This window comes from Neltuma alba, unplaced genomic scaffold (assembly GCF_004799145.2).
Source record: "Neltuma alba isolate B1F8T4 unplaced genomic scaffold, ASM479914v2 tig00011962_pilon, whole genome shotgun sequence".
Taxonomy (NCBI): Eukaryota; Viridiplantae; Streptophyta; class Magnoliopsida; order Fabales; family Fabaceae; genus Neltuma; species Neltuma alba.
In genome coordinates, this window is record NW_021636540.1 from 170981 (window position 1) to 194507 (window position 23527).

The 23527-nt window shown below is 36.5% G+C and overlaps 5 protein-coding genes across 9 annotated transcripts; 3 read left to right on the forward strand and 2 right to left on the reverse strand.

Annotated features, from left to right (window-relative positions):
* The first annotated feature begins 1801 nt into the window (after positions 1-1801).
* On the forward strand, positions 1802-3414 carry LOC114720074 (10 kDa chaperonin, mitochondrial). The gene is made up of 3 exons (XM_028905680.1): positions 1802-2015; positions 2754-2893; positions 3139-3414. Exons 1-3 carry the CDS (start codon positions 1911-1913, stop codon positions 3185-3187), a joined length of 294 nt encoding a protein of 97 aa, XP_028761513.1. The 5' UTR covers positions 1802-1910; the 3' UTR covers positions 3188-3414.
* Positions 3415-3565: 151 nt separating this feature from the next.
* On the reverse strand, positions 3566-6321 carry LOC114720073 (serine carboxypeptidase-like 45). Of its 4 annotated transcripts, none has more exons than XM_028905678.1 (10): positions 5797-6317; positions 5607-5708; positions 5379-5474; positions 5160-5252; positions 5026-5096; positions 4647-4928; positions 4435-4559; positions 4224-4316; positions 3974-4091; positions 3566-3884 (listed from the first exon to the last, which is right to left on the reverse strand). In XM_028905678.1, exons 1-10 carry the CDS (start codon positions 6044-6046, stop codon positions 3726-3728), a joined length of 1389 nt encoding a protein of 462 aa, XP_028761511.1. In that variant the 5' UTR covers positions 6047-6317; the 3' UTR covers positions 3566-3725. The 4 variants fall into 4 exon arrangements, 2 of the variants coding, with proteins under 2 accessions (XP_028761511.1, XP_028761512.1); XR_003737953.1 differs by having other exon boundaries at positions 3802-3884; positions 3974-4105; positions 5797-6320; XR_003737952.1 differs by having other exon boundaries at positions 3802-3884; positions 3974-4110; positions 5797-6320.
* Positions 6322-9990: 3669 nt separating this feature from the next.
* On the reverse strand, positions 9991-13981 carry LOC114720057 (arginine/serine-rich coiled-coil protein 2). Of its 2 annotated transcripts, none has more exons than XM_028905657.1 (7): positions 13926-13981; positions 12781-12923; positions 11372-12211; positions 11146-11280; positions 10953-11044; positions 10409-10477; positions 9991-10227 (listed from the first exon to the last, which is right to left on the reverse strand). In XM_028905657.1, the coding sequence occupies exons 2-7, from the start codon at positions 12911-12913 to the stop codon at positions 10081-10083; spliced, it is 1416 nt and encodes a 471-aa protein (XP_028761490.1). In that variant the 5' UTR covers positions 12914-12923; positions 13926-13981; the 3' UTR covers positions 9991-10080. The 2 variants fall into 2 exon arrangements, with proteins under 2 accessions (XP_028761490.1, XP_028761489.1); XM_028905656.1 differs by having other exon boundaries at positions 11146-11283.
* Positions 13982-15822: 1841 nt separating this feature from the next.
* On the forward strand, positions 15823-16323 carry LOC114720058 (calmodulin-like protein 3). Its single transcript, XM_028905659.1, has one exon. The coding sequence runs from the start codon at positions 15829-15831 to the stop codon at positions 16306-16308; it is 480 nt and encodes a 159-aa protein (XP_028761492.1). The 5' UTR covers positions 15823-15828; the 3' UTR covers positions 16309-16323.
* A 2465-nt stretch (positions 16324-18788) lies between these two features.
* On the forward strand, positions 18789-22171 carry LOC114720071 (pentatricopeptide repeat-containing protein At1g80270, mitochondrial-like). Its single transcript, XM_028905677.1, has 3 exons — positions 18789-18878; positions 19359-19923; positions 20651-22171. The coding sequence occupies exons 1-3, from the start codon at positions 18844-18846 to the stop codon at positions 21896-21898; spliced, it is 1848 nt and encodes a 615-aa protein (XP_028761510.1). The 5' UTR covers positions 18789-18843; the 3' UTR covers positions 21899-22171.
* Positions 22172-23527: the final 1356 nt, after the last annotated feature.

Consider the following 23527-nt stretch of genomic DNA (forward strand, 5'->3'; position numbering starts at 1 on the left):
GAGGAAAAGGGAGATGGGGGGAGTGAGGTGATGAGCAGGAACAGCATGATTAGGGGCAAAGAACTCAGTTTGTTGTGCAAGCAATATGTATGATTTGAGATTTTGTTGGTTTCGCCATTTTGGCCTTATTTTCTCAGTCAAACCCATCACCCCCAAGCATGCCTCTTCTTTTCTTACACCCTTTATTCTTGCTCCTGTCATTATTCATATACAGATATTATTCATATGAAGCTTTCGAAAGACTAGGTTTCCTTAAGTTTATGTACACTCCTGCATATATGTATTTGAATTGAACAGGATAATTAAGCAAGTTTACCAAGTGACCAAGTGATAATAACGAGATCATGCCGACACTATTCCACCGCTGAAAGCGGACTACATGTCACTAGATCATAAAAGTGATAAAACTAGGAACACCTCTTTATATGAACAAGAGGGCACGTAATTTCTCGATTTTAAATCAATTTAAAAATATGCTGTTTATAAGTTTATTAGTTATTGTTTTTTTTATTTGATGCTTATAGATATTTTTTATTGAAGACAATCATATTTAATACACTGTCGAGTACTAAATATAAATATTTCTTTTAATGAAAATTCAAATCGTGGCTAGCTCATTTTGTGAAGTAATAGTTGTTTTTTTCCTCCAAATAGTTGATCTATAGAAAAAATAAGATCCAATATCAGCATCAGCGTATCTCTGCTACATGGGACTCCTCATCATGGGCTTCAATTGCCCCATCCTTGATGGACCCCTCCCTTGTCTCTCCTCCCCAGCAAATATTCTCTATTTCTTCTTCCTTCTCTTCTTTTCAACATTATTCCTTTTGATAAAAGACAATTTATTTAAACTAAGAAAAAAGTATCAATTTCATGTTGTTTACGGATTCACATGCGCCCCAATTTCTGGCTCAAAACTGAATAATTATGATTTAATTTGGCAGCAAGAGAGGGGGGTAGCAGCTAGCAACCAACGTATAAGCTTAGAAATGATAGGATATGATGGGAATCAACCAAGACATGTTAATTATGAATGGAGGATAGATTAACTATGGTTAGGTTCTTTGTGATTTTGGTCAAACTCTCATCATTAGCGGCAAGCTGTCTCTGATTAGTACCGCTTGGCCCTTTCCTTTTGGGTTCTCCCTGTAACATAATCATTCTTACTACCTTTATTACTCTTCTATTACATGAGACTGACTCCATTAATCCTTCAGTTTTTATTAATTAATCTTCATTTATTATGGTTAATTCTTCTTCTTTTTTTTCAAATCAAATTTTATTCATTCACAATCACCTAGTGAACAGGTCCGCCCACCACCTTTAACTTTTATGTTCTTTTTTTTTTTTTTTGGGACTTCAACATATAAGTTTCAATTGCGAAGTCCAGCCCATCGTAATATGGCTCTTTTGTTTCGCCAGCTTGAGGGGCCTAACTTTTCGCTTTCATTATTAGTAATTTTTTTATTCATACAAAAAAGAATCTGGTGCATAATAATCATGAGAACAAACTATTCCTGCTTCATCTAATTATTATTTTTTTGGCTTATGTTTATATAACTGGTCTTAACACCTGCCAAAAAAAAATCTTAACAATTTTTAACTCTTTGCTAATGATTCTCGGAACATAATCATTTGTTTTTATTTTTTAATCCCAAGGCAGCCAATATCATATAATAAATGCTCACCCCAAAGGCAATTTCTTTTTGTGTTTTTTTTTTTTTTTTTTTGGGGTAACAGAGAAACGATGGTAACTCGACGAGTCAATGAGACCGTAAATACTGACCGGGCGAAGTAAAACCCTGCAAAACCCTGACTGAGCTGAGGTTTCCCTAGCAGGCGTGCTTAATTCTGATATATTCTTCGCAGCCTCTCACTCCCATCTCGCTTCTCCTGTTTTTGTCTACTCAATGGCAAGGCGCTTGGGTCCCTTGCTTAATCGCGTTTTGGTGGAGAAAATCGTTCCTCCGTCCAAAACTAACGCCGGGATTTTGCTACCCGAGAAATCCAGTAAGGTGAACCCGCTCATTCATTCTCACCCATTTCATTTCTTGCTTCTGTTGATCTTAAAATTTTCAGCTTGCTACTCATGGTTTACCTCAGCTGTCATCAGTTTTTCGTCTCTAATTTTGTAGAAAATATTATGTTTCCACGTTTTGTATGAATAAAATTAGCTAATGGACTCTTTCTTCTCTCAGTAATTGTTCATATATGCAAAGAAGGAAGTAGGAAGTAGGACTCTGTAGAAAATGTCATATCATTACAGTCCCTTTGACCTGACAACCAGACATATTAAAGAAATTCAGAGTTAGTCACTTGCAATGCTATAATTTGGGTCGCATTGCTGTGTTCCCAACTTTTCACTTCTCTTCTGACGGGTCTAGAAACTACACTTGTGATTAATCGGCTGTTTGTCAACGAATTCAAAGGAATGTGTAATATATAACGTTATGCCCACATCATCTCTTTAGTTCTCGGCCTCTTAGTAGATATGGGCTGGCCAAGGCGTCGGAAATGTTTCCTATGATATTGGGCTTTGGATGAAACCAGCTAGGATTTTTGTTTGGATTGCCATGCTGTGGTGCGTGATCCATATTAAATGTTCCATTGGATGGTTAAAGGTGCTAAACGTTGTAAAAAGGACTTAATCTAAGTTTTGCTCTGGTTTGGCTGGGAAACCAAAAAAATTTCGAGGTTTTGCTCTGTTAGAGTACATCTGATGAGCTGGTAATTGTTTGTTGGTGTTGCTGTAGCTGAATTCTGGAAAAGTTATTGCTGTGGGCCCTGGCATTCATGATAGAGAGGGAAGGCTAATTCCTGTAGCTGTAAAGGAGGGTGACACTGTCCTTTTACCTGAATATGGAGGATCAGAAGTGAAGCTGGGTGACAAAGAGTATGTACACGTTTCTCTTGGATCATATTTCACATGTTCTCCTGTTTGTTTAATTATTTTTACAAGCTAACAATCCTGGAATCACATGGGTCTAAATTCTTATATGTGGTGCATTTTCTTTATAAATAGACGCTAATATTGCAAGAGCGATCTAACTCATGTAGGCTCTCCTAGGTAACTAGGCTATAATGTATTTGATTTCTTTAGGTAACTAGACTATAATGTATTTGATTTCTTATTGGCAGGTATCATTTATATCGTGACGAGGACCTACTGGGAACGTTGCATGATTGATGTTGTTATCGCCTTTGAAAGATTAGTGGACTCAGCCTCTGCTGCGAAATTGTGATTATATCAAATTCTGCTGTTTTGACAGTTCTCATTCTGTTCTAGTTTTGATAAATTCTACGCAGATCCCTCTTGTCTTTTGTAGCACGCTTGAACAGATATGCTGATAATTTGGAAAGATCAAACTTCCGTGTTTACAAGTTGGACCAAAATAAATCATTCGGAATTCTTAAGTCATGCCGTTTTGTTTTGTTGAGGATAGATAGCAAATGTGAATATTATTATGCTAAGGGGGAGTTTGGGAACCTGTTAGAAACACTTTAAAACATATTTTCATGCAAGTCGAGACAAAATTTTTGTCACATACTTCAAACATTGTAAAATTGCTTTTAAAAAGCTAATCCAAACCCTTTATTTCTATTTCTTAATATTTCTTTCTTTCTTGTTTTTGGTCCAAGTGGGTGGGGGATTTTTTGTGGGTTGGGGGTTGGTTTGGGGGAGGAAGACGCGCATATTGGTGAAAGGGGTGTTATGGGCGATGTGTTTAGGTTGAAGGGGCGGCATCTGGAAGGGGCTTTCCATGGAGCAATGATCTGAAAAGGACGAGTGATCTCTCTGGCTGCGAAAATGGGGCTTCATGACCCGCCCCTCTTATGGTCGCAAATGATAAAATGTTACCGTAAACTTGTGTCCATCCAGCAACCTGAAAAATTATACATAAAGTTTGAGCGCAATGTTTAAGCGTATAACTCTTGCAAGTTTTCCGGATCTCTTGATATCCGAGCTACTAACCTGTCTCCCCTCGAACCAGGCCCTGTAAGGCACGGTTGTATTTAGTCCTAACTCCTTGGCTAATTTATTCACCAGAGAACGTGTTCCGGTCAATGGGACCACTGAGTCTTGATCTCCACTGCATACAAACCACTTTGCTTGTAGTAGATATGTGGATATTTAATACCAAACAAAAAAAAAGTGGACGTTTAATGGTAGCCAGCAAGTAATGAGGGAAGGCAACATCTTGAAAAGAATGAAGAATACCAACCTGTACACAAAAACCTGGATGCCGGACTTAACGAGTTCTCCTAGAATCGGAATTGTTGGTACTTCTAGATTCTGATTGTCATATCTTAGCACCCTATCATGGTGGTGATAGTTGTGTAAGCAGAAATACGAAGTCCAGAACAAATGAGGAAAGCTATGATCATGGAAAGTAGCTCTTAGGATAATGCTTTCTTTCAAGCAAGAAGACTTACTCGCTGCAAATAGACCAATTGATAACTCTCACAAGCTTTGCATGCAGAGCTTCCTGTACTTCTTTCCTGTTCAAATATGCAGATGTTTCATCTTCCAAGCAAACATCTATGTTGGCTGTCTCTTGCTGCGTCGCGAACGAAAGCAAACGGAGAAAATTTAATGGTATAATAGTCGTGGAATTATAAAATCAAGGCAATGTTATGACCCTCACCAGTTGATTTAGCATTTGAGCCTGCTTATCTATGGATGACAAACAAACATCAAGAGTGACATCGTATCGATCAACAAAGTTACCAATCTCCCTTGTCACCAGTTTATTCGCTTCTGCACAGCTGACACTTGGAGTCTCACTGTGATATTGTCTCCAAATTTGGGAAAAATTACAAGTGGTGCTAAAGACCTTGTAAGTCGAATCTGATATTAGCCCATGTGACCAATAGAATTCGGCTCTAGAATTTAGATCAGTATTAAATTCCAAAAGAGGATTCCCTATCTGCAAATAGCAACATGGAAACAAGTTATGATATGCAGATCGAGCAAAGTCGTTTATTTATTTATTTATTTTTTTCAAAAAAATCCTTTGTACTCACAGCTATCCCCTTGAGATTGAACTTTGTTTTGGTTTGAACAATAAGCTGTGCAAGTTGGGGTACATAGTGACCTGCAAACTGGTATGCTTACAGAATTGTAGTTATGAAACGAAAATACTACTTAAATGACTTACCTGCGTAGCTCTCCCCCGTGATAAAGAAATCATTGCTTTTGTACTCTGGGAATCTGGTCAACCAACGTTGTAGGAAAACAAGATTGTCTCTTGCTGTACAATAACAATGAAATCTATAGTAATTACGAAGATCTCAAGGAAAACCAGCTGACCAGTGCCTAACAGTGAGCACTATGGTGCTGCTTAACTGCTGAAATGCATAAAACCAAGTGAAAAAACCTGTGATTTCGTCGTTCACAAATTCATAGAATGATTCATTAGCAGAGTATGAGAAACCAACCCCGGCCGGTGATTCCACGTATAGCATATTTGCCTCTGTAGCAAGGAGGTAAATCAATGAGTGAGTGATCTTGATAGAAGGTCGCCAAAAAAGGGGGGCAAATCTTGATAGGAAACAGCATGCTAAATTGTAGTACTCAATCCAAAGGGATAAAACTTTTTCACTACCTCTGTTCCAACTATATTCATTTTTCACGAGGGCGTTTTCACTTGGTTTGAAAGGTCCATGTTCAACGAGCGCTCCAGCTCCCACAGACGAACAACCAGGCCCTTCATAACTCATAAAAACACCTCAATCTCTTCTTTCTCTTCCCTTGGAAGTAAATTTTATGTATTTGGCATATAAGTAAAAGCATACCTCCATTTAACCAGAGAACTAATGGCTTAGAAGCAGGTTCTGATTCTGCTTCAGCAAAATAGTAAAATAGAGCTCTGTGCTGGTTCTCATCAACGGTAATATAACCAGCGTATTGGTTAAACTTGACCGGTGGCTGCCCTGGCAAACTAGTAATCTTATCAGCTTCTGACAGTGAAGTAACTGATGTGCATATTTGTGCAAGAACCACAAGTATCAACGTTGCAGCCATGGCAAGCGGTTGAGATATCATGGTAAGGTGCTGAAATATGATGTTTTGGGTAACTCAAAACAGGCTGCGGTAAAGATGCGAATAAACCCTGGAAACAAAGGAAATATTATTAAGAGGCCTGAATGATTGCTACGTTGCTAAACGTGTGAAAAAGGAGGACACTTTGACTGCTAGCTTAAAAGCGAAATGTGGTATCGACCCCGAGTCTTCAATGGCCAATGCTTTTGTCTGGCTTTTGTTTGTCCTTGGGTCGGTTTCGTGTGAATAGAATCTTTCATTTTTAGGTTTCTTCCCCAGTCACCATCTGAAATTCCTGGGGTGATCTTCACGTTGTAGATCTGCCCGTGACGGTCGGCCCTTCTTATTTTCATATGCTAGAGACGAATCATATACGCATAGTTCAGAAATGCAAGGCAAGAGTACCGAGCATTTGAGGATGTACTGAAAAATCTGGTCAACATCCCGCTAGGACAAAAAGAGCGAACGTTGGGACGTGTTTGTTGTTTGTCTTCCATCATTGGTTTCTTTTTATATTAAATAGATAATAAAAGTAACTTTGGGCTTTATCTGCTCTTAATTACGGCGACAAATTCTACTTTTGAAAAAGAAAAATAGCATGGCTTGATTATCATGTTCATGACAAGACATTGATGATCTACTGCAATGCAATAACAAAGCGAATACGAACAAGTTTACAGCTTAGAGTTCCACCAAATCTTTGACGTCGCACAGGTTCACTAGGAAGGATAAGCATAAAGGGCTAAAGTGTAACGCATTCAAACGCGATAGCGGGCCATGTTGAGGAGTTTACTGTGAACTGATAAGCTTGAAAAGAAGTTAAATTGAAATTTCGGGATCCATATCCTACTTTTTCAATCAGTATACTTATAATTTCATATATAACTCTGACTGTGTCCTCGTCAGTTTTATTCATGGACACAGTGAAGCCATTTGAAACCAGTACGTGATAAATCTGTGGCTTCTGCTTCGAAACTTCAAATTATTCTTCATGTACATAGTGAGGATGAGTATGGTTACCGGTTTAGGACAACCACATGCCAATCTATATTGTTTCCATATGATAAAATGAACTCCCACGGAAGGTATCTGAAAATTCCGAGGTCAGTAAATTCACTCAAAACCATACATAAAAGCAACCGGAGAAAGTCTTTTAACCCATTAGCTCGTCCACCGATACACAGTAATTTAGGTTTGACTACAAGGAATCGTGGAAATCTTGTTCCTTTCAACTTGCAATTGCAATCCCGTTGAATGAAAATGTCATATTTGGACATCCAATGCTTTTGCTGGGAAATGCAATGAGAGGAGGAATTTATGGCTATGACTAATGCCATTTTTTACTTTTCTTTTCAATTAGATAGCTGTTTTTAAAACGCTTTTGGAATTTTTCTTGTTCACTACAAGCAAATTTTGATATTCTTGAGCATTTGAGCAAGTATTAATTTTGTCTCCACTTTTGCACAAATTGCACTATCTTTATTACCACGTGTTACTTGCATCACTGGTTTTTCTTTGTTCATTTTGTTGTCGAGAAGCTGCCCGTGTATCCGCACATAGCTGCCTTGCCATGGACTACCAGCCTGTATAAACGATGAAAACTTGTCGCATGATGGGAGATTATCCTCCTGTTATAGGATTTACGGGTTAAAATTAGAGCCGTTTTGGAGGTCCGGTTGCCCAGTGTGCCCATCTAAGTCCGGGAAAAAATTACTCTGCCTGGCCTACAAAAAGGCACCCCGATGAAAAATGGGCAGCCCTGCCCCAAAATATATATAATTATATTTATATTTTTTTCAGATTAGAATATAACTTAAGAAATGAATTAAAACAGTAAAAGTAACAGTTTATTTAGATAGTGGATTTTTTTCGACACATAATATGAGTAGGATGTCATCACTTAGGCAAAAAAGGAAAAATCACACTCAGGTCTCACATAACATAATTAATATCAACAAAGTCCCTAGAAATCGCAAAATGATTCTGAAGTCCCTAGGGATCTATGTGTAATTAATTCTAATTGTGAAATTACCTACTTATCCTTATTAATTTGAACTATTTACAACCTCAATAGTGGCTGTTAACAACCCGAGAAAAGGTGGTTAACAACCTCAGCAACACCCCTGGCATCCCACAGAGTGAGTTGTCAGGAGCACTGCCGAGGTTGTCAATCACTTCTTCTCGGGTTGTCAACAGTCATCCCACAGAGTGAGTTGTCATGAGCACTGTCAAGGTTGTTAATCACTTCTTCTCGAGTTGTCAACAGCCACTGTTGATGTTATAAATAAATTGTTGCAATAAAATTAACAGGGATAAGTAGGTAATTTCACAATTAAAATTAATTACACATAGGTCCCTAAGGACTTCAGAATCATTTTGTGATTTCTAGGGACTTTGTTGATATTAATTGTGCTCCATGGGACCTAAGTATAATTTTTCTGGCAAAAAAAAACCTACCTTATTCAGTCCAGATTAGCCTAATCCAAAATGTCTAGAGTTTTTACCAAGCAGGTCAGGCAACGGGTTGCAAAATACAGCCCGTTCATTCCTCTGACTAGGCATCAAGGAGGAATCTGACCCTGCCTAGTTCTGTCGATAAACAATCCTAGTTAAAATATTATAATTCGGTAGAGTTTTTTATTTTTTTTATTTTTTTATTGTGTTGGAATAAAAATAGCAATAGTAAAAGATAACTATAGTTATCCTTTTTTATTTAGTTTGTGTTTTTCAGTATGTTTTCATGATTGGCACTGACACATGATCTATTTGAAAGTTCAAAATATCATGTATCATTTTATTTTATTTAAATAAATTTGATTTTTTATATAAAAAAGAGAAGAAAATAGAGATTCTGATTTTTTTGACGAGGTTAGGTCATGATAAATCTTCTGATTTTATTTCTTTTAATAACCACCCTACAATAGAGTGGAAATAGGCAATATGTTAGTTCCATCCATTTTGTGCAGTTTCTTGATGAAATGAGATAATCCCTTCTCACTATTAAAAAAAAAAAAACGAAGCACTTTTTCCTCTGAAAAAACAGTTTCAGTATTATGTCAATGCGTTATACTACCTCCGGTCCTAATTATAAGAGCCAGTTGACTAATTTGAGGAGATTAAAAAAGTAAGTTGAGTTAGTTATTTGTCCTAAATAAATGTTGTTTTTCCTAAAATATCCTTACTAATCAAGTGTATTGACTAACTATCATTATTAGAAGGAATACTTTGAAAAAAAAATGTATAAATATAAAAGACAAAGTGGATTGGAGTCTTATATTTATAACCAAAATAAAAGTCAAACAATATTTTATATTAAGGACCGGAAGTAGTATTACTTAATTTTTATCTCTAAAAACATAAAATATTTTTTGGGGGAAAAAAACCTCACCCTGTGCATCGAAAAATCATTGAATTTACCATACACACTCGACCGAGACCACGCAACCACATAGCAAGGGCCGAAGACCACCCTATAATGTTAACAGTTGCCCGACGGTGAGGGAAGCGTCCTATTCTGGTTAAGAGGAACAATTATAGACACTGTGACCGTCGTTAGTCCTCCCGGGAACCATTTTAGTTCAAGACATTCATACTTCACTAGTGTTCACAATAAAATAATTAACAAGAGGATTACAATCAAATCCCAAAAATTACTCTTTCCTAATCTAAAACTTATTATTATATGCTACTTAAGTTATTATTGAGATTTTTTAAAAATTATTTGTCTTTTTTAGAATCTCATCATAATTCTCCCATAATTAACCCATCAGTCCATCACAGATTCTTTAGGTCCCAAGTATCAAGATCGGTTTTATACGCATTACAAGATAAAATTTGACCTCCAATTACAAGAATATCCATAAGATAAACGAGTTTCTGTCTACTAGAAAACTCCCAACAACTGCCAAGATTCCATGTGGCTGACATCAAATCATGCCCCCAAATAAAACAAACAAGTAACAAAATCCTCCAGAGCAGGGAAGCGTAATAACCACCATAGTGCAGGTCAAACGATGGGAAAGCTGTTGAGCGAATGTTTAAAGTCCTAATCCAACTGTACGGCCATCTCGCCGACGAAGACCTGCAGTGTACTGCTTCTCTAGATCCATCTGGAGCTGTTCCCTCTGCTTCTCCACATTTTGATCGTTGGATCTTTGCTCCACCTGGGGGTCGCCCTTCACACCCTACAATTGGCCATAGGCACCAATGCAACCTCAGACTCTAAAACTGTGTTAGTAAGGGGAAAACTCCAAAGGAGCCAGCCAGACTATTCAGGAACAAGTTAAATAAAAGGGGGGAAAAGGGGAAAAGATCTCCTGATGCTATTATCTCGTCAAATAGGGCAGTAGGTCAATCGAGACTTACCATGAGTTTGTTGAACTTCTCTTGACGTTCCCTATCAGAAAACAGTGCTGTATCCCAGCGGTGACCAGACTATAACATTTGGCGTGTGCATTTTTGGAGCAGCAAATGAATAAGTACCGGTTTATAGCAATTGCCAGGGCAAATAAAAAAGCACAGTGGTGTTATAACAGATACAGCACCTCAATATTCCATAACCATAACTAACCACACACCCCCCCCCCCAAAAAAAAAAAAATCCCCCCTCATGCGAGCAAATCAGGTCTCCCCCCCCCCCCCGGGACCTAATGTGAGCAAATCAGGTTGAGACTGAACTAGTAACAAATAACGAGAGAAAAAGATTTTCCCATGGAGAGCTCGACTAAGGTTTAGCTTCTCCGCCATTAAATCAAATCACTTTTGAAATCGTGCATATGATAATAACTCACTTGCATTTCAAGAATATCTAATGGTTAAAACCTTGACCTCTTAAAAGTACTGTGAACATAATTTCAAAACACAATTATCCCCAAAAAAATTGGAAAATGTATTAAAAAGTCGAAGATACCTCCTCTGCTGGTGTATTCTTCTTGCTGCCCCACAGGAGCTTCTTCTTTTGGTCAGTAGTCAAGCAACCAGCGCCAGCTAGGTTCTTATTAACTGTCATTCAACAAAACTTCCAGATAAGTACAAAATGGCTTCTGAAAGAACTAGAACATGATGCAAAATTAGGTCAATTGCAATTGAAAAGAAGCGCTTGCCTAATTCAGCTGCTTTCATGGCTGCAACCTTTGCACTATTTAGATCATTGGCAAACTCTGAACCACTGCCCTGGGTAGTCCCTAAATTCACATTACTCTCCTGAGGATGCTTCGAACTTGAAGTCTGGCTTTCATCTCCTTTTAATTCAGGAAAATTTGAAGAGTCAAAACAAATGCATCACAAAAGTCAGAAAGCTGCAAGTATAAATTATATTTGACAACGCACCATATTCAGTGCCAAACAACTTTGTTTTTTTGGCAGAAGATTCTCTATCTTCATTATTGATTTGCTCCCCAGTTTTTCTGGTGTTTCTATCAAGGTCCTCGCTAATCTGAGAGTCCCTACCAAACCTCTTACTGTCCAGTTCCTTTTGTTCACTTACATAAGCTTCTTTTAGACGATATTTAGCACTGTCTTTCCGTGAACCTGGGTCATCTCTTTGGCTCCTTGACTCAGAATAGGAGACTGCCCGATCACTTCTGTAATCTCTATAACTTCTGTGTGAATCTCTTCTTTCATCTCGATAATCACTGTCCCTTGAACGCCTCTCCCTTTCCACATCATCGTACGGAGAATGCTTCCTTCCAGATCGAGATCTGTCATATAAAGAATCCTTCCCTTTATATTTTAGATGCTCCGAGTAGGTTTCTCTATCCTTTTCTTTGCTCCTATAATCTGAACCCCTATACTCTGACCTATCATACTTGTCACGTGAATATTTGTCCACAGCTCGTAGATGATCTTTGGACCTATTATCACTCCCTTCTCTTGTATGATCACCCCTCGACTCAAGTCCAGAGCGAGAAGATAGCCTCTCATGGTATCTGTCTTCATCGGCATACTTGTCATATCTATTGTATTCTTCATTTCTAGAGTGACCATAGGAGCTCCGGGATGACAGTCGATCAGAATGTCTAAAAGAATCACTGCTCCTGCCATGGTGATTCTTGCCATAATCTCTTTCTTCTTCCCTGCCATCATCCTTCCTTGCATGATTGTCAGAGACATTTCCAGAGCCTCCCCCTGATGGATTTGGATCCGTGCTGCGATCATGCTTGGGGCTACCTGAATGCGAATAAATGTATTGAACCCAACTCCCATTAGCAGAGCTTGGCATTAATAGTGTAAAAATATTATCAATCCCAAATAAACATAAACAGCCAATATAAGAAAACATGGAGAGGCAACCTTCAAAACATCTACTTGAATCTAGACAGCCCCACCAATTCGCCTCCCATTTTCCCAATTTACTTCAAGAGCCCACAAATTTCTTTTATTTGGCAACGGAAAACACAGATGTCCATAAGGGCTAGAATCACCATTCATCAAGATTAGCACCAGTATACATTTTGAAGGTATCACCAGAAGACAACATATTTTAGAATCCTTCGAAAATTCAGTGAGTTCATCATGAAAGAAAAAAGCCTAGTAGCACCATTATTCGGCTAATTTACAGCATAAAAAGAACCACAGGTGAACAGCATGGAGGATGTGTGCGCATGCAGCCAATTTGTAACACCAATTAAAATTATAGAATGCAGATATCTACCAACTCGAAAGTATTATGATTTACTAAAAGACCATTGTAACGGCTAAAAGAAATAAGAAATGAGAGAGAGTTCAAAGATTCCAACCATCAGATGACGGCAATCCATCAGCTGGAGAATGACGGCGATAATTCCTATGAGATGAGTCTCCAGAAGGCTTGCGAAATGCATTTTTTGTATCAGTATTGTCATGGGCTGGAGATTGCAAGTTTGAGTCCATTATGCCAGGCCTAATAAAGCATGAAAACCGTGGAATATAAATTAATGATGCAAGATAATCAAAGACCATATCGAACAGTTAGGAAAAGGAAAATAGTTGAATGGTAAATGCTCAAAGAAATAGACCCAAAAAAAAAGGATGGCCAGGTTCTAATACTAATAAATTCTAAATATTTCAGCCAAGGGGAGGCCAAAATTTTACAAGGAAGGGTAGCTAATCAGGCAATTTCCAGCTATTAATTTGACAAGGACAAACGCTAGAAGTATGCACGTTCCAATAATGAAAAGAATATTGTTTAATCCTTATGCAATGCCATCATATGAAAATTTTAAGGTGATATAATCGTTATTTAATTAACAAAATCAACAGGAAGGAAGCAAGGAACAATAACATGACATTTCTGCCATGAATGCTGAACAGGCATTTTTCAAACCCCTATTTACAGTTGAGCAGGGCTAGAGGACGTTGGTAATGTGCTGACCAAGAATCGCCACTACCTTGCACGAAATGATGAGCTTTCTTCCAGAATGAACATGTATTCATAAGCACCAAATTTTAGAGAGAGAAGCAAAAAGGGCCGTAAAGAGTGAAAAAGAAACAAAAAGAGGTTTATTATTACTTTTCCTTCTCTGCTGCCTCACGGTTAGTTAAAAGAATGCCCAAGAACACTCACAGATCAGAAGAACCCAATATCTAATACGCAGAAACACCACGTCGTTTTGGTTCCGGATAGGAGTTTGACATCAGGCATAAGCTGATCAAAACCTTTTCTTTCTTCACTAAATTAAACCGTAGCGAGAGCGAAGCCAGCTAATAACTTAAATTAATCTGTGTTTCCTACTCCGCGTCCTCAGGAATCATGCGAAGAATCACATCACGAACTGAAAAAATCCAAATAATTCAGCATATTCTAACGAGATTAACAACGCAGATGCCCGCACCCGATATTTATTCAGCGAAACAGTGCATAGAACCGAATAAGGAGAACGAAAACAGATGAAGGAAATGGCACCTGCGAGCTTCCGCACTTCAAAAGGCAGACAATTGTATCATTTTATTTTGGGGATGTGTGATAGGAGAAACCCTTGCGCCTGCAAAATATCGTTTGGCTGCACGACTCGGGTATCTGGGCCTTTAGCCAGCTGAAGACATTTTTAAAGTCGTAATAAATATCACTAAAATTTACAGGATGCGATACTATTGGTGCTAGTAGCAGGTACAATTTATTTTAGATTTTGATAATCACAATCTATGGTTTTTAGATTTATAAGAATTTTTTTTTTGACCAGCGGATTTATAAGAATATAAACCTATACATCAAATATCATAACATAAAGGACTTAGATATTTATTAACCATATATGCTTAATATACTTTTGTCTAAACAAATCAAAATAAAAAGATTTTAATGTGTTAATGGCATTAATAATTAGAGCTTGTTATGAAATTAATAATATATTTAAAAATCAACATATTTTAAGTTCGTTGGAGACAGAAACATTAAATAATTAATGCTAAGTACATAAGCTGGGTGAAAACATAATACCCGTGTATTGCTTTTAATGATAGTTATGTGAAAAGCGTATGCTTGTTTAGTAAATTATAATTATAATTTGCATATTTGAATTGAAATATAAACATAAACATCATATTAATTAAATTGAACAAATAAAAACTATTTTTTAAATTAAATCCTTAAATTTTCTAACATTATTAGAGCTATGAATATGTTTACGAGTCAAATTCAATTAAGTTTGACTCAAGTTAGTTTCAAAATAACATAAGAGGGATTAGATAGCAGTACAATTGACTCAAAGTGTCGAACGAAATTTGGTTTTATGTCCCATCCAAACAATAACATTTAAAATATAAAGTGCAACAAAAAATACTTTGATTTGTGAAGAAAAATATAACCATGTTTGCTCAAAATATTTCCCCTAAAACCAATGATGGCTGGATTGAGTAAAAATAATTCAATTTTTATAAAGGTTAAGTATCAAAACACCGTGAGTTGAATGAAAGAATGTTGTGAGTTTTATCTCCACTGAGCCTAACAAGAATCAAATTTGATTATCTCATTAAAAAAGAAGATAATCAAATTTGATTAAGGATAACAACAGAAAAACACCATTAAAACCTGCGTGGCCCTATTAGAGCTCTCAAGTGGCCTAACTACAATGAAGCCTCACACAGACGCGTATATACAACACAATGACAACAAAAGACTTTAATAATGATGTTTCATTTTGAGAAATGACAGATTTAATAATATGAAAATCCAACAAAAGTCTGGGCAGTGAAACAACTCTGCGACCCACGGGACACTTGAATTTGACCCGTGTCATGAGGGAGTTCGCAACAACCTCCCAGATGCCAAGCGGGATGCTCTGACTGGCTGTGTCCGATTCACCCCGTTATTGCCATTTTGAACAAAAATATGCTATAAAACATGCGAGTGTACCAAGCTTTTTTTCCTTTAATAAGCGCAGTTCTATTTTTCTAAATAAATAGTAAACCCAAATTAAGAAACCATCATGAGATAAACTATAACGTGGCCCACGGAAAATCTTATCAGAATCAAACCGTACTCAGGCAGTTTGTTCTTTAAATTTCAAGCACTCCATTAATTAGTTATACAGAAAACACAAACAGCTTCGCATCGCAACCACCCTAATATAACGAACGATTTAACGCAATTGAAGGGATGAACGCATCATCCGTTCAAAACAACGTCTAGGAAAATTATTAGTTCCAATCTGCTACCATCACAAACCCTTCGCCAATCTGTCTACATCTAATTCCATCAACTTGCTTCCCCATTCTTCTTCCCCTTCTTCTTCGAACCAGTTAATATCATTCTCTCGCGTTTTGATTATCCTCTTTTGCGTCACCATAGTATCGGAAGCAAATAATTAATGGATCCGGCTGAAGTGCGGCGGGTGTTCCAAATGTTCGATAAAAATGGGGATGGTAAGATCACGAAGAAAGAGCTTCGCGACTCCCTAGAAAACTTGGGGATTCGCATCTCGGATACAGATATGATCCAAATGATCGAGAAGATTGACATAAACGGAGACGGGTGTGTTGATATTGACGAATTCGGGGAACTATACCAATCGATAATGGACGATAAAGACGAAGACGAGGATATGAAGGAGGCATTCAACGTGTTCGATCAAAACGGAGATGGGTTCATAACAGAAGAAGAATTGAGCACAGTCTTAGATTCTTTAGGGCTGAAACACGGGAAGGCACTGGAAGAGTGCAAGAGAATGATCAAGAAAGTGGATGCAGATGGGGATGGAATGGTCAATTTCATGGAGTTTAAGCGAATGATGAAAGCTGGTGGGTTTGCCGCTACCTGTGAGTTGATACATGAAACAGAGAGGGTGTAAGCCTAGTTAATCATGCATCCATGAACTAATGATATTTGGATTATGAATAGATCTTCGATATAACTAAAAACAAATCATTTAGAAAGGCCCCTTTCTACAATGTTTCATGTAATATGCACTATCTTGTTCTAATTATAATACCTGTTTATAGTCTATAAACAGGATTTTATAATTAGAACTGGAGATAGTATTTCAATCAAATTCATTAAAACCCTAGTTTCGGGACTTATGACCATACCGATGATGAAAATGACTCAATTACTTTTTCTTCTTTTTGAATTCTTTTTTTAACTCACTGTCATTAAATGCCACCCATGCAAGAATTATTTTATTACTGTCATTAAAAATATGTCCACAGCACTCACTATTTGTTTGGAATGATAATTGAAACTTTCAAAAACAATACTATCTCCAGTCTTAGTTATAAAACCCAACATGTTTACGATAAGCAATTCTAATCAAATATTATCTCCAGTCCTAGTTATAAAACCCCATTTATAGTCTATAAACAAAGTTTTATAATTAGAACCGGAAGTAGTACTTAGAAATACCATGGATATATAAATGACAAAAAATTCACACACATGTATACCTTGATTTAAAATGCATACACGTATATGCTATATTACTCATCAATTCTTTCTCAGTCCTTCTGGGGAAAAAAAAAAAGAAAAGAAAACAACAATCAAGACAACACGGGGAGATTTTGTTTTAATCAAAATCATGGGGAGAATTAACTTCTACAACTATGTCGACCCAATGATTTTTCCGGTAGAGCTTTGGTTTGGCATTAATTATTAACCCTCGCAATTAGAGCATTTGAAGGGGTTTTTTTTTTTTTGTCTTCAAAGTATAATTATATGTAGCTTAACATTTACTACTTCCGATCCTTAATATAAGAACTCGTTTGATTTTTATTTTGATCATAAATATAAAACCCTGATTCACCTTGTCTCTCATATTTATCTATTTTTTTAAGATAGTTCTTATAATAATTGTTGTTCTAACCAATACATTTGATTAGCAATGATATTTTAAAAAAGATAATACATATTTATTTAAATAACTAACTTAACTGATTTTCTTAATCTACTCAATTTAGTCAATTAGTTCTTATATTAAAGACCAAAGGTAGGATTAATTTTAATTTATCCTAGCAAACAAATTTTTGATCTATCACAAAAACCCCAGCGTTTGAGTAAATAAAAGACATTCCATCCATTTTTTTCCCCTCCAATTTACAATGTTTTGAATGAGCATGTCATTTTCTTATAAGCCACCTAAATGTTCAATACATTTTTTATTCTTAATTAATTACATATTTTTCTTTTTTTTAAAATTTATTATCTTTCATTTATTTTTCACTCATTCCTTCTCCCCGCCCACTTTTTTCATAAATAAGAGTATTTTTAAAAATGGAAAGGAGAGATTGTAATTATTCAATTTGAAAAAAAAAATATAGATGAAAGGTTACAAAGTTTTAGTAAAGAGGAAACGTAAGATAAAAAGTAAGAAAATTAATTAAACATCAAACCATTCCATTAAAAAAAATTGATTAAAATCTTTCATTCTCTCCTCTCCATTTCCTTCAAATGAATTTTTTTTTTGTTGATAAGATCCTTCAAATGAATATTAACCAGGGGCAAAATAAGTTATGTGAAAAAAAAGACTGTTAATGAGCTAGCCCATTTAATTTATGTAATCCATTTTGATGGCTGAACAATCCTTTAATACTCTGACTTTAGCCTCCATTATGTCTCATTGTCCTGGATTGCTTATTCACATCTCATGCCTTCGATAGTACTGCTTCCGATTCTTAATATAAGGTCTTATTTAATTTTTATTTTGGTTCTAATTATAAAATCATAATCTATTTTGTTTCTCATATTTATACATTCTTTTTCAAGATAGTCTCTCTAATAATAGTAGTTCTAACCAATAAACTTGATTAGTAAGGATATTTTAAGAAAGACAATACCTATTTATTACAAATAACTAATTTAATTTATTTTTTTAATCTCCTCAAATTGGTGAACTAGTTTTTATAATTAGAATCGGAGATAGTATACTGATAGTAGGTGACAAATTTCTTTCAATTCGCATCGTTGCACTGGCACCTGCGCTTGAAGAAATCACGGCAAAAATAAAAACTTCAGAAGCCATCTTTTATAATCATCCGATAATCATCCAAACCTAAGCAGAGATTGACAGCTAGTACGACCAGCTAGATTGTTGCCCGGTTCTTACTTACTGCTCATGTTCCTGCTCACGACTGATCAATAATAATTATAACTGTTAAGCTCATTTAAAAATAATTGTAATAATTAAGTATTAGCGTGATTACCAATTAACAATTAACACAGGCTGAACCAAAAGGGGGGGGGTTTAACTGCGATCAGGAAATAGGAAAAACAATAGGTGCGCGCAGGATATATTTACGGGGGGGCAATCAGAGGGTTTTGCATTTAGGGTTTAAGCGCGCAGCTTCCCATCACTTCCCTTCTGTTTAGCTTTCCCAACCAGCGGTCTGTTAACATGTGGGCTCTTCGTCGGGCTTCGATTCCTCTGAGGTAAGTCTCCGTAGTACTTGTCCCTTCTGGAAATGGAGAAAACAGTAGAATGCCGTGTAGTCTCGGGTCATTTCTTTGTGTTCCGTTTAAAATGCAAGTCGATGGTTTTTCCTTCTCTAGTGGCCGTCGATGAAGCTGGCAAAATTGAACGCATAGTTAAATAGTTGCTGTACACTTGTGTATAGCTGCCGACCTGCTTCTCTGTTTTTGTTTTCCTCCTCCGTCACGATTATGATGGATGCATTCCGTCTTTTCACATGACACTATCGAGTGGGCTAATAGAAAACATACACACTGGCTTGATGATTAATAGTATAGTATTTCACGGCTTTCTCATATCGGGTACTGCGGTACTGGTCATCTTTAAATATCTCCTATTCTCAATGTTGTAATTTGTCATTTGCATTTCGTGCTTCATATTTGGCTTGCTTTTATATCTGCATCAGTTTGTGACGATAATTTTTTGCAATATGTTTTTAGGAGCCGAGGGCTTAAAGCAGAAACTGCTCGCGCCTGTCTCAAATTAACACCATCAGCTTGTGTGGAAGACGAGGGCGGTGTTTCCGAGTGTTGTCCTATAATCTATGGTAGATCTCCATCATTGAACACCGTTCAGTACCACTCAGGATATGATTCACTGAAATTTATCGTGAGCAGGCGTGAACTTTCTTCACAAGCTGATGCAAGAAACACAAAAGAGGAGGAGGATGGGGAAGATGGATTTTCTGAATTGGGAGCAACTACAGGGGAAAATAATGATGAATTAATTTCTAAATCAGATCTATCTGGTGATGATGAGGATACTGAGGAACCACAAAATGAGCTGGAGCTATCAGATACTGATACTGAATCAACTGAGAAAAAGTCACCAAAGGGGAGGAGGGCTCAATCAGAAATGCTCAAGGAAATCTTAGAAGCCCCGGTTGGGAATGTCCGTTCTACTATGGACAAATGGGTTGAACAAGGGAAAGAAGTAGAGAGGAAAGAGATCTCATTGGTCATGCTCATGCTTCGCAAGCGCAAACTGTATGGGAAGGCTTTGCAGGTAAATGGATCCGAATTTAGTTTGAATAAAATTTTAAATCTATTGTCTTCACGTTGTGGCTGCTTGATGTCATTTTAATAATTTCTAATTATGCTTATTTTGATTACTTTTGTTCCTTTAACACCATTTCTTCTCTGGAACTGTCACTCTAGCAAAGCAACGCTGGGTCCATTTTATATGACAGAAGTGTCTAGTAAGACTCATTTATTTGAAAATTCAATTTTAAAAAAGAAGAATGTTAAAACAATATGCCGCAAAACAACATAGCACATAGCCTGATATAAGCAAAATGTTTCAAATCATAACACTATTTATCAGGCAAATATCTCGATATGATTTCCTTAGCAATTTATGTATTATATAGGTATATTGATTGGTCTGAATTTTAGCACAGTATGATGGGAATATAATTATCAATGCTTCAAACCTAAAGGGCTTTCACATGAATGGGTGTGTTAAGCCTATGTGTTTTTGGGATGATGGGGTCCTTCAAATGTGGAAACATGAACATGTTTGAGCATGTTTTCATCATTTTTTTGATTTAAAACGTTTATTATTGTTCCAGCCAGGCATCTTGTGCATTTTGAAGAGCTATGAATATTCAATCATGTTGCTGATTTGCCGTAGATACATACTGCCCCTATTTTGAGCTTCCTGTTTTACATGCTGATGTTTTGTACTTTTGTGGCATAACTTAATCTATATTAATTTGTTGTTGGTTCTATAGCTTTCAGAATGGCTTGAGGAGAAAAAGATCTTGGAATTTACTGAGAGAGAATATACATCTCGAGTTGATTTGTTTGCCAAATTGCATGGCCTTCATAAGGCAGAGAACTACATAGAAAGCATTCCAGAATCTTTTAGAGGGGAGGTTGTCTACCGAACTTTACTTGCTAACTGTGTTAGTCAGACCAATGTGAAAAAGGCAGAACATGTATTCAATAAAATGAGGGATTTAGAGTTCCCTCTTTCAGCATTTGCTTGCAACCAATTGCTTCTCCTGTATCAGAGGATTGACAAGAAGAAAATTGCTGATGTGTTATTGTTAATGGAAAGAGAGAATATTAAACCTTCTCCTTTCACTTATCAAATCTTAATAGATGCAAAAGGCCAGGCTAATGATATAGCTGGGATGGACCAAATTGTTGAGACAATGAAGGCTGAGGGCATCGAACCAGACATCCAAACAAAAGCAGTCTTGGCCAAGCATTATGCCTCAGCTGGGCTTAAAGAAAAAGCTGAAGACGTTTTGAGAGAGATGGAAGGGGAAGACTTGAAAGAAAATCGATGGGTATGCCGGTTTTTGCTTCCCCTCTATGGAGGCCTGGGAAAGACTGATGAAGTTGGGAGGATTTGGGAAGTCTGCAAGTCAAATCCTCGGAGTGATGAATGTCTAGCTGCAATTGAAGCTTGGGGAAGGTTGAAGAAAGTTGAAGAAGCAGAGAAAGTTTTCGAGATAATGTTGAATAAATGGAAGAAACTTTCTTCCCGGGATTATACAATGCTTCTGAAGGTTTACGCCAATAACAAGATGCTAATGAAGGGTAAGGATCTTATTAGGCAAATGGCAGATAGTGGGACCCGAATAGGCCCATTGACTTGGGATTCAATTGTGAAACTTTATGTTCAAGCAGGGGAGGTGGAGAAGGCAGACTCTGTTTTGCAGAAGGCAGTGCAGCAGAACCACATGAAGCCAATGTTCTGTACCTACATGCTTATTTTAAATAAATATGCCCAGAGGGGTGACATCCATAATTCGGAAAAGATTTTCTATAGAATGAGACAATCAGGTTATGGCTCTCGTTTGAGCCTTTATCAAGCTCTAGTCCAGGCCTATATAAATGCCAAGCAACCAGCATATGGGATGAGGGAGAGGCTGAAAGCTGATGACGTATTCCCAAATAAGAGCATGGCAGGTCTGTTGGCTCAAGTTGATGCGTTTAGGAAGACGGCAGTTTCTGATTTACTTGATTGAAGAAATCAACTAATCTTCTCAATTGAATAGCTACTTTTTTCTCAATTTTCTATTCGTGCAGCTATCATAAGATATGTAGTAGGTTGAGCATTTTGGATTTGAATGTTTATCGTACACATAATCGCCATCTAATGTTCAAAAATACCGGGTCTGAAGCTTATCTTGTGTGATGTATTGTTGCGTTGCGATAGATGTTGTCCTTGTTACTTGTATGGATCGTTGGTGACACGCAAAGGAAGTTTATTAAAAATTAGCTTGCTTCTGTTTTACACTTTTACCGGTTCTTAATTCACAAGAACTGAGGCAGCATATTGGATGGGAGGCTTGATCCAATGAATACTGAACCCCAAAATGATACATTCGCCGATAACAATTTCGACTCTATTTACAGAGACATGTGGAGACGCCGAGAAATGTAATTTCTAATCAAGGTGGCCGACCGTCATGATTTGTGTGATTCCTCAGATAGAATAATTTCATAGAATAGATGGCTGCTTTGGTTTCCGTCAGAGAAGATCTGGTATCGGACCAAGCACCGGGGGAAGTGGTGTCATTCTTACCACGCGCTAAACCTGCTGCATGGCAGGCTTAATTCAGACAAGTGACGAAGAATTTGTTAATGTGCGGGTGCGTTTGTGTATATAATTAACATTATTATCATATACTACTTCTATTCCTAATTATAAAATTTTATTTATAGTTTATAAGCAAGGTTTTATATACGTCTTTAGTTTTTCTACTTTATGAAACTATATTTTTTGCGATCTGATTCTTAATATAGAACCTAATTGTTGAGTTGATTTTGGTTTTAAATATAAAAGATACTTTTCATTTTTATTAATTTTTCATAAATTACCCTTATAGATACTCCCTCAACCATAAATCCATAATAAAGTAGAAGAGGAAGGAAAAATATTAAGGAAGATAATTAGGAATGTTTTAAGAAAATATGTCATATTTCTTATAATTAACTAATTTACCTAACTTCTTTAATCTAATCAAATTAATTAAATAGGTCTTATGTTAAAGACCGGAGAAGTATATTAGTTGTATTAATAACTCACAAACAGAGTTTTTTATTTGTTTGAAAATGTTACGTTTACCATTGCAATTTAAAGCATTGTCAAGGTTTCTCAGTAAAAGCTGTGGATGTAAAATTAAATCAACATTCAATTCATGTGAATGCCAAAAAAACAAAAAAACTATTTCTTATTCGGAACTTGACATATCAGGTCTTGAATAAAAATCTCTTAATTTTTGTTTTTGTTTTTCTTTTTGGTATGAAGTTCTTGATCTTACTAGAATGCCAGGCATATAAATAGACATTCTAAGATATTAGATATTATATCAAATACTATTAACTCATTACCTTCTTTATGAGAGGAGGCATGAGATTGAACTATGAGTTCTTGGCCATTTAAAGTTTTTTTGCAGAACCTTCTATAGTTAGATATTTTCAAGTCAATGGTAATGAATAGATAAACGTATCAGAATTGATATAGTTAGATATTTTCAAGTCAAAAGTAATGAATAAATAAACTTATCAGAATTGAAGTTAGATATTTAATACCTCTTCCCTTGTTCAATTATTTTCCTAGCAAATATGCAAAGAAATACACAAGATATTGT

Coding starts and splice junctions, on each gene's coding strand:
- LOC114720073 (XM_028905678.1), bottom strand. CDS start 6,046: ATGATATCTCAACCGCTTGCCATGGCTGCAACGTTGATACTTGTGGTT. Junction 5,475..5,606: donor TGAATATAGTTGGAACAGAG/GTAGTGAAAAAG, acceptor TCCTTGCTACAG/AGGCAAATATGCTATACGTG. Junction 5,097..5,159: donor CACGGGGGAGAGCTACGCAG/GTAAGTCATTTA, acceptor ACCAGTTTGCAG/GTCACTATGTACCCCAACTT.
- LOC114720074 (XM_028905680.1), top strand. CDS start 1,911: ATGGCAAGGCGCTTGGGTCCCTTGCTTAATCGCGTTTTGGTGGAGAAA. Junction 2,016..2,753: donor TACCCGAGAAATCCAGTAAG/GTGAACCCGCTC, acceptor GTGTTGCTGTAG/CTGAATTCTGGAAAAGTTAT. Junction 2,894..3,138: donor GTGAAGCTGGGTGACAAAGA/GTATGTACACGT, acceptor TCTTATTGGCAG/GTATCATTTATATCGTGACG.
- LOC114720058 (XM_028905659.1), top strand. CDS start 15,829: ATGGATCCGGCTGAAGTGCGGCGGGTGTTCCAAATGTTCGATAAAAAT.
- LOC114720071 (XM_028905677.1), top strand. CDS start 18,844: ATGTGGGCTCTTCGTCGGGCTTCGATTCCTCTGAG. Junction 18,879..19,358: donor CGGGCTTCGATTCCTCTGAG/GTAAGTCTCCGT, acceptor ATATGTTTTTAG/GAGCCGAGGGCTTAAAGCAG. Junction 19,924..20,650: donor TGTATGGGAAGGCTTTGCAG/GTAAATGGATCC, acceptor TTGGTTCTATAG/CTTTCAGAATGGCTTGAGGA.
- LOC114720057 (XM_028905656.1), bottom strand. CDS start 12,913: ATGGACTCAAACTTGCAATCTCCAGCCCATGACAATACTGATACAAAA. Junction 11,045..11,145: donor CATGAAAGCAGCTGAATTAG/GCAAGCGCTTCT, acceptor GTTGAATGACAG/TTAATAAGAACCTAGCTGGC. Junction 10,478..10,952: donor AGAATACACCAGCAGAGGAG/GTATCTTCGACT, acceptor CAAATGTTATAG/TCTGGTCACCGCTGGGATAC.